This window comes from Hippoglossus hippoglossus, chromosome 5, assembly GCF_009819705.1.
Source record: "Hippoglossus hippoglossus isolate fHipHip1 chromosome 5, fHipHip1.pri, whole genome shotgun sequence".
Lineage (NCBI taxonomy): Eukaryota > Metazoa > Chordata > Actinopteri > Pleuronectiformes > Pleuronectidae > Hippoglossus > Hippoglossus hippoglossus.
This window is the reverse complement of record NC_047155.1, coordinates 21,670,978-21,680,464: the sequence shown is the minus strand read 5'-3', so window position 1 is coordinate 21,680,464 and position 9,487 is coordinate 21,670,978. Positions and strand designations below refer to the sequence as shown.

At 40.7% G+C, this 9,487-nt stretch overlaps 1 protein-coding gene across 1 annotated transcript; it reads right to left on the bottom strand.

Annotated features, from left to right (window-relative positions):
* Nucleotides 1-382: 382 nt before the first annotated feature.
* On the bottom strand, nt 383-7,212 carry kbtbd8 (kelch repeat and BTB (POZ) domain containing 8). The gene is made up of 5 exons (XM_034585780.1): nt 7,197-7,212; nt 5,077-5,284; nt 4,644-4,950; nt 3,639-4,458; nt 383-3,478 (listed from the first exon to the last, which is right to left on the bottom strand). The coding sequence occupies exons 1-5, from the start codon at nt 7,210-7,212 to the stop codon at nt 3,015-3,017; spliced, it is 1,815 nt and encodes a 604-aa protein (XP_034441671.1). The 3' UTR covers nt 383-3,014.
* Nucleotides 7,213-9,487: the final 2,275 nt, after the last annotated feature.

Sequence of the window (9,487 nt, the reverse complement as noted above, 5' to 3'; positions counted from 1 at the left end):
ACGGTAAGAAACTGTTCACCCCTTTTCCTTTAATTTCTCTATTTAATATGTATGTTGTTTAAATAATTTTTTTGACATAATGTAGTTTTATTTTTTCCAACTAATATTACATTATCTGTTAAATTAATCGCACTGTCACTTCCGCTGGTTATTTTCTCTGTCTGCAATGTTTGTAAATTAATTTGTAAAAAAAGAAAGACTAGATTCAGGATCACTAGTGTATTAGACCTTCATCTCCTCTTCATATTGTTTACCCTGCAGGTCTCACTGCTTCTGTCCGTGGAGTGACCACAGCCTCCCACTCTCGTAACATCCTATAATTCACTTAACACTAAATTGAAAGGGAAACTATAATATACTAAATATGTACAACAACAAAAAACACTTTTAACAGTTTTATTTTTCAAATTATGTGCAATGTGAATTTCACAGTTGAGCTCAACCACAACAACCCGAAACCCCAAAAACAGACAAAACCAGCAAAGTAAAAAGTGAGGAGAGAAATGCATGACGAACACAATGGAATAGCACCCATAGGCGATGCGTGTAGTTGACCAGAAGAAGTATCGTAGCCCCAAGGCCACCAACTCTTGAACAAATAGTTTTTATTTTGTAGCTTGTTGTATCACATGACTGGTGTTTGAAACATGACCTAACAATATTATTATTTGATCTGTAATGCTTAAGTTTCGGTGAGATGTTACAAAGAAATACTACTGTACTATAGATAGGGGAGGAAAAATAAGGAAAATCAAAAATGTATAACTCATGTCGATCATCTTTTTTTTTCTCTCAACAGAGCAGGGTTACTCTACCATAACTAAATAGGTAATTACACAAGAAAAAAAAAACAGCCACTGGAGACAACAAAAAGAAAATCACATCTATTTTTTTTCAAGTTATAAAAGAAACTGAAGTTTAAAAAACTGTGCAAGTACAGCAAACCTATAGTACAGTATATTACACATAACAAAAACATTTAAATACAGTACTGTGTATCAGTAGAAATCCTGAGAGTTCTCCGTTCCTGGTTCACAAATGGCCGTCTGTGGACATGTGGATGAAGCTCAAACCTTCCCTCGCCCTTGATGAGGATCATTCAAGCTGGGACGATTAAGAGTCGGCTCAAAGTCAGTCAACAGTGAATCTTCTCTTGGAGAAGTTATATCCTCAAGTCCTTCCTGGATGCGACTCTTCTAGTATTAATTTCCATGTAAATCTCTTAAGATGATTGCTATGCGGTCGCTGAAACCTTTCTTTTGTAATAGAGGGGCACTCTGTCAAGATAAAATACAAGGGAAATGTGTAGTGCAAAGATGACACAGGAACCTGCATGAGGAAATTGACGGCACTGAAAATGTCACACTTTGACAGGGAACCCCCCTCAGTGGTGGTATTACTTCTTCTATACAAGATTGTCAAAAAAAAAAAAAAGCAGCACCAACAGTTTGTGTCCTCTGTGTGATGGCGTGTAAAGACAGATTCATGGCCGGTAGATAGATTAGCACACAACCGGGGCCACCCTCGCTTGTTTATAGTCTGCTTGAGGGTGCTTGGTAAAGTTTGCAGTTTAAGGACCGCTGAAGTGGAGAGTGATTCAGTGCAACGCTGAGTAAGACTTTTCAGATGCTCTTCATCAGAAGGTAGTTTTTTTCCCCCGTTTGATTCTGATGACACTTTTCTAGCCACAGGCACATTGGCATCCCAAATGATCTGCACTAAATTACACATCACTTCAAGCCTGCAGCCATGCAACAGCCAAACAATCATTATTGGAACCTAGGTGATTTTCACTAGCAGACAGACAAAACAATTAATGCACTTTTACTAAGGTAATATAACATAATACAGCCTAATCACAGTTCCATGAGTTATTGCTACCACAAATTGATTTTCAATGTCCAGATCAATGATAACAAGACCTCAAATGCTTTTTTGGGCATTTAAGAGGAAGGCTCTTTCAACCCTGTGTAATACAATGTCGAAAAACAACCTTAACGGAGCTCAATGCTGAACAAAGCCTTTCACACAGTAGCTTTGTCAACATGACGGCCTGAAATGTCCCTTTTCTCCTAATCAAAGATCTCTGAAGTGTCTGAGGTAAGCCTGTTAGTTGGTCTGAATGTTCCACTTAGTGTTGTCACAATTTTGACTCCGTCCATATTTCTCCAATGTGGAGAACGTGTACTCTAGCATTTCACTTAAGCTGTCTTTGCATGTGACACAAAATGGATTCCAACTCAAAAGAGTGGGAGTTAGGAGCCCCCATGCAACTGGAATCTCAAAGTTAAAAAGAAAAATAGCATGGAAGCCACACATAGTGTATTGTTTGACACACTGACGTTTGTGAAGGAAGAGAGGGCCATAAAAATATTATTCAAGCTTCAAAAACACTAAGGTAATGTAAATCACAAGCACACTTCAAATTTAAACTTATCTATAAAATAAGCTAAAGAGAGACTTGAGCACTGAACGAAAATAAAAAAAAACACACAAACCTCAGAGCCAACAACCTACTAATGAGCTACGGTACTCATCTTACCCGTATGTATATAGTTTATATAATTATTTATATATATAGATTTTCACTCTATGCTGACACGTAGCATCCATATCACCAGAGGGCACTTTTATTTTGCCAACACCCTCATTTGCATGCTTATCATTTGTAAAAATCCTTGCCTATATATGTATCTAAAACAAAAACACAACAACATGGCTCAACAAGAAGCGGGAAAAAATTAAGAAAATAGGATAATTGCACTTATGATTCATTGTACGGTTTTGTTAAACGAGCATTGGTGTGGGTAGTTGGTGCCGTCTGGGGAAAAAAAATACTGCAATCTTTAAAAGCACCCACATTTTGATCATGTTAAACCAAAGTTTGAACGACTTAAGACTTTAACCAAAAATGATCCTTGTGGTGCAAACCCAAGGTAACACCAGGCACAAGGCAGGCAGGATCACACCACTCCATCTGCCTCACAGATTAGGTTCGCAAAAAATGAGCTACCTCAAAGCACTTTCTGGAGACATTGTGGGTAAAGTTTGGCCACCACACATTCAAAATGGCGACCCAAATCCCAGAGGCGGTCTGGTGTCTCGTAGATTTTGGTCCATACGTCTGCCTTGTCGTCGTACTGGTAAAGGGAGTTCTTTCGGCTGGTGCGAAACACGTGCTCCTCCACCATGACCTGTGTGGCTCGCACAAACAGGTGCAGCTTGCCTTGAAGCAGCATGGCCTTGATGTACGGACTTGTGGCTTGGTCAAAGGGGAGATCTCGCTTGCGGCTCCAAGTGTTCTTCTCTATGTCGTAGACCTCCAGGGTGAAGGTGCGCTGGTGGTTCCTGCAGATGCCAGCGATGTAGTAGATGCAGTTCTTGTACAAGGCAGCCAGACCTTGACTCCGAGGGACACTCATAGGGGCCAGATGACTCCAGTAGTCCTTACGCGGATCAAAGCAGAAGAAATATTCACCTGCGGAAAAGAAAGAGAAACATAATTCATGTGAAATCAAATGCTTTAACATACTTCACCCATTTTCAGTTTTGTTTGAATCAATGATAAATATAACACGATTCCCCGTCTTCAGTCCACTGTAGAGAGGAAATAGTTTTACTTAGCAGATTAAACTCACCTTGGAGGACATAAATTCGATCTTTGTACTCCACAGCAGAATGAAACTCCATGGCAACTGGCATGGGGTTGACTGCTGTCCAACAGTTGTCCCTGGCATCATAGTACTCTACTGACTTTAACGCGTTCCGCCCATCGCCTTCGTAGACTCGGCCTCCCAGTGCATAAAGCTTCCCACAACAGTGCACAAGCCTGCAGCCTATCCTCGCTCGCAGTAGAGGTGCACGTGTAAGCCAACGGTTGCCTGCATGTTCGTACTGCCAGAAGTCACTCTCTGCTCTATGGTCTATAGACACCTCACTGTTGCTTGGCCGGTAACCGCCAGCGATGTAGATGTCGTTCTCAGAGGACACCAAGATACCGACCTCCCGGAGATCATTGGGTGGTTTGCAGAGCTTGAACACCCTTCCTGTGGCTGTGTCAAGACAAGGCACCGTCTGCTTCTTCCCTGAGTGTTTGTGAGCGGCATCGAAGCAGATGACCATCTCAGAAGCGGTCATACCCAGGCGCTGTGGGCAACCATTGGTGCCGGTGAGGCGGGCTTTGGCCTCAGCATGGTCTTTAGACAGGGACAGGGCACAGGCAAAGGGGGCAGGTATCCCACTGAGAAAGGCCTCCTCCAGCAAGGGTAGACGGATGCACTGGGAAAAAACCTCGGCTAGGTGGGCCTCACGACCAGACAGATCATGCTCTAGCCAGCGGACAATGCTCTCATAGACATGCTCTTCCTTTTCCACGTTGAGGTCGTCATTGTTCAAAATACTGACCAGTTGCTCCTTGGTCATCTGGAGGAATTCTTGCTCCCACGACACACACAGGAACTATCACAAAAACATAAAATAGTTCAGTTTTTTGCAGGTAAACATACAGGACAGACACCAAACACTGTTATTAGAGTGTAAAATAATATCTTTGGGGGGGAAAATGGATAAGTAAAAAATGGATTTAAGAAGAGGGAGGCATAATCGTACAATCGATAAGAACCATATGCTCATGTTATACTAACCTTCTTGCGGATGTAGTCTTGCGAGCTGTCCCTCAGCTCCTGGTGCCCATAAGCATCAGCAAACATGTAGACCCCGATACAGTTCTGTGGGTCTAGCCGGCTAATCATGAACTGGGCACACTGGTCCTGAAGTGCAGGAATCTGGAAAATGCTGGCTGCGGTGAACAGGGCCTGTACATTGGACTCCGAGAGTGTGACCCTGGATGTGTAGGCATAGTCCAGGACAAGGTGCATGGATTCAGATTCCACCCCGACGATTCTGACCTCACGCTGGCTGCTCTCTGTAAGGCCACTGGTGAACATGGACCTGGTGGTGATGGTAGAGGAAATAGAAATACTTTAACTATAGTAAACGATTCTCAAGTTAAAACTCGGCAAGTAAATGTGATCTAGATATCATTACATTGAATCAGATAACCTGTATCCAGCTTACCTAAAATATGGGCTGATTGCTGCAAGGACATTTCGGTGACATGAGAAAGTCTTGCCATGGTCCACTTCTACAACAATGTCTGTGAGCTGTGCTTCATCGAACAAGGCTTTGAGCTGCTGAAGGACGTTACAGGCATGAACAGCATCTACCCCGTTATAATTAGTTGTTGGAGGTGTCCCATTTTGTACTTGTGACAGCTTCCCTACCTCTGGACAACACAGTATAGAGAGAGAGGAGAGAGAGAGAAATAAACAACGTTAGCATATTACTTTTTGAATCAGAGTACTAATTTTCATTAACTTCAAAATTGTCAGGGACAAAACCTTTGAACCTGAGAGCCACATCTGGTGAGAAAATAGAATTCAGAGAAAAAGACAGGACTAATGTGAGTCCACACTCTAGATCAATGGGTGGCGATAATGCACCTAAAACATATAGTGAGGAATCATTGACAATTTCAAGATCATCTTTTTTTATGATAACAATTTCATTTTAATTTGTGTACTAGTTACTTGGAAATATTACAATATGCACTATGCAAGGACTCAGTATTTTGTGACAACAACAAAAAAACAACACAAGAGGAAGTAAAAGTGTTATACTGACAGACACTGTCCATTCATTTCAAAAACTGATCCTATGATGAACAACAAAGTATTGAAGACTTGATCAGACTCCTATTCGGAAAACAGACATTTTATAATATTCCTGTAAGCATTTTTGACACACTCAATAAATGTATATAGTTGTCCAGTCTTGTGAAAACACCAGTTGATGACAACATATCTACACTGTCCTACCTTTTATCAGAAAACATGATACATGACACAAAGGTAACTACTTTAAATGATAAATGCAGTGATTATTAATCTACACTGCGTTCAAAAAAGATTTGCAATATGTTAATCAAGACAGGTCAATGTAGAATAATCTGACAAAACGTTACTGAAGCAGTGTGTTTAAGTGAGAAAGGTCCTGTATCTACTCTGATCTCCAAAAATACACATTATCAAAGTTGATTTACAATATGGGCCACGAGTATATCTGACCCAGTTATAATAATGATGAACTGCCACTGCAAAACAGTCGTTTCCTCTAAATCTGCTTGTTTGTAACTTTGAGCTGAAGTTGCCCACATTGTCACAGAGCGACTTAAGACATAGGGATAACATGTGGGCATAGAAACTCGTGTGGCTCCCCGACACCGAGGGCTACAAAGTAAAACATGTTTCTTATCAGACGTGTCATGGCAACTTATATACAAATGGCATCCCGACGTAATACCTCCTTTAATGTGCCGCTACACGCAAGTACACTCGGAGACACACGAGGAGAAACTTTCCCAACAAACACCTCGTGTTGAACGGGGCTAACTCCTTATCAGGACAAAGACTCCCGACGAGTGAGCAGAGAACCACTGCCTCGCCAGGTGGTAGCTAGCTTGCTAACTCCTCGCATGAGTGCCCGGTACACACAGTGATACCGTGGGTAGCTACGCAGACTACAGCCAACTTTGAATATACAGAATATTAAATAGTCAGTCTGCAAAAATGACCCTCTGAATGTTTGTTTACCACGAAAAACAGCAGAGCTCGCTCGTGGTTAAGTGAGCTAGCTGACATGCAAGCTTAACTTTTAGCAGACAGCTACGGACCGAGCTAATGTTAGCAAGCTTTCTTTGACACAACATTGCGAGATATAAAGGGCGATAAAGCCCTCGGTTGTTCCCAACTCTTCACTTCTAACTCTTAAAAACACAACAGTGACTAGCGCAGTGGCTGGGCCGTTAATACCGATGATAGTAGCTGTAAGAACAACTTGTCTACCCTTTGTCTCTTGTCACAAACAAGTGTTTACACAATCAGCTGTGGACTGCGAGCTAACCGGCCGAAAGTTAGCTACACAGCTAACGCTAGCAGCGGAGCCCGGCTAACGACAAGCAACACTTTTGAGGAGTCGTTTTAGAGGCTGACCTCGTTCAACAAGAAGCCAACACGTCACGACTCTGCCCGTCGCTGCGCAGAACTACACCCCGCTAACACACCGACACACAAACCACACGCTCGAACGGCGTCATTGAAGTCTGATTGAAAGACGAAAACAAGGAAGATTTCGCTAACCTCCACTGGCAGCCATTCTCTCCAGTCTGTCTCGGGGGCTCACACCGAGAAACGTCAGTGAGCGCACAGCGGAGCCCCGGAAACAACGGGCAGCCAATCAGGGAGCGGAGAGCAGATCCGGCAGCCAATCACCGCGCTGTCGTCTGAAATAGGGAAAAAGTTAATGTGTGTGGGTAAATGATGACCAGTGAGGGAACCACTCTCAGGGAAATCAAGCCAAACCAGTCAGGACAGCCCGGTTTAACCTGTGGTTTGAACAGGTGGTACAAACCACAGCACTCTGAGTGGAAGCTGTGTGTGATCATGTCAGGGAGACACCACTCCTATGACAAGTCCATTTTCTACTATATACATACTCATATAGGCTAGATGGCAAATCAAATGGAGATAATCAATATGGGTGTGTGACACCACAAAACTGGTTTCAGTTTCAAACCATCCAGGGCCAGGATCCCCAGCATTGATACTGATGCACAATTAGTAATGCAAAATTTAGGTTATATTTTTCTTTACTTGAGTTTAGTATTTCTTATATGATAATCGACAATTTGTTGACTATTTGCACAGCCTCTATAGACACATACTTTGACCCCTGTAATTCTTGAGTGTCCTGTATTTGTGTTTTAATCTATAGGATGCCTACATTTCCTTCGAGATCAATAAAACATCTCAATCTATCTAACTATCTAACTATCTATCTATCTATATATAGAGATAGATATATATATAGATATCTATATCTATATATATCTATTTATATACATATACTGTATATAACTATCTACCTATCTATCTAACTATAGATCAATCTATCTATCTTTCTATCTATAATGTAAGGGAGATAAATGTATTTCACTTAAGAAGTTATGTTATTCACAATTTGATTCAGGACATAGCTTAGTAACTTGGCAAACAAGGGATTTCTCTGTAATATTCGCTGCTTATGACTAATTCATGTTTGTTTAAAAGCAAGTTATTCAATCGTAAATAACAAAAGTTCAAACATTATTCTGCTCCACTGCAACCTTTGCAGATCCTGCGGTTGTATTTCCAATATATATAAGGACGAACATTGGTCTTAAGCCACACAACTCACAATGATAGCAACAGCCTTACACTCCAGATATGTGTTTCTTCGGAGTTGGGGTGATGACTATAGTCAGGAGAGAGGGGAGAAAGCTATAAATAGCTGCAGATACAGAGATATTTTTGGAGGACTCTTGCTCCTCTTTGAAATTCTATAGTTCGATTTTTTTCAACAAGCATGTGCGTCTGAAACGTGCCTGAGCAAAATTTGGATCTGTGTAGTCAGAGTCCAGACCCAAAATAATAATAATAGTGAAAATGAAAGAGTTCTTCCAAGCGAAAAAAGACAACATGTCAAAAAGAGAAAATTGCTGATCTGCTATAGAATAATATCTAAAGACATTAAATACCCTCAAAGCAAAATGTGCTTTGAATGAGCTAATATAAAACCAATGTGACATTCTTTACCAATAGTGTATATTCACTATTACAATGTGTTACATTCTTTAATGATTTTATAATTCCATAATTCAACATGCATAGAAATTATCTTGTTTGTGGTGACTAACTTAATTGTGCATTTATTTTCACTAGCTCAGAATAGCTAGCTCAAATAACAGTTTTAAAAAATATTTTTGCTTCAGTATGTGTGCTGCGCTGTGGCCCTGCACAACTCTTGTCAATTACAACTTTGTTAGCATAGTGTGCTTGTGTTGCCCAGTTGGCAGGAACACATTATCACTAGTACAGGTCGGAGTCCAATTCGCACCATAGGTCAATTATTTGATGCGCTGCTCGAAGGACATTTTTAAAGATTGTATTGTTCCACAGTCTACAATTTTTCCTACATTACAAAAAACAAGCCTTGTTTACTCTGACTTGTCTCATTAAGTTGGTTTTCATACCTCACAGCAATAAAAACAAGTGAAATTTAAATGGCTGTAGACTTGTTATGCCTCCAGCATGTTTTCATATTTTTGTTCAGTTATCTAATCGTATCTATGCTGGCTGTGTAAACACGTAAACTGTATTTTCTGTTATTAAAGTTGAACAAATTGAGTTCTGGTAGGTTTTTGCATGGCATCACTGCCCTAACCTTGAAAAGAAGGTGGAATATTTAAGTTGTACTAACGGTGACAGAGGAAGTAAAAATTATCTTTCGGTCAAACTTGACAATTGTATATATCTATCTGACTTTTTCTTAGTGATTTCACATCCAATCATGTGTAGATTGTATAATGTGCCTGTTGTGTTTATAGATTTAT

Coding starts and splice junctions, on each gene's coding strand:
- kbtbd8 (XM_034585780.1), bottom strand. Junction 4,951..5,076: donor GCAATCAGCCCATATTTTAG/GTAAGCTGGATA, acceptor CATCACCACCAG/GTCCATGTTCACCAGTGGCC. Junction 3,479..3,638: donor TCGAATTTATGTCCTCCAAG/GTGAGTTTAATC, acceptor TCTTTTCCGCAG/GTGAATATTTCTTCTGCTTT.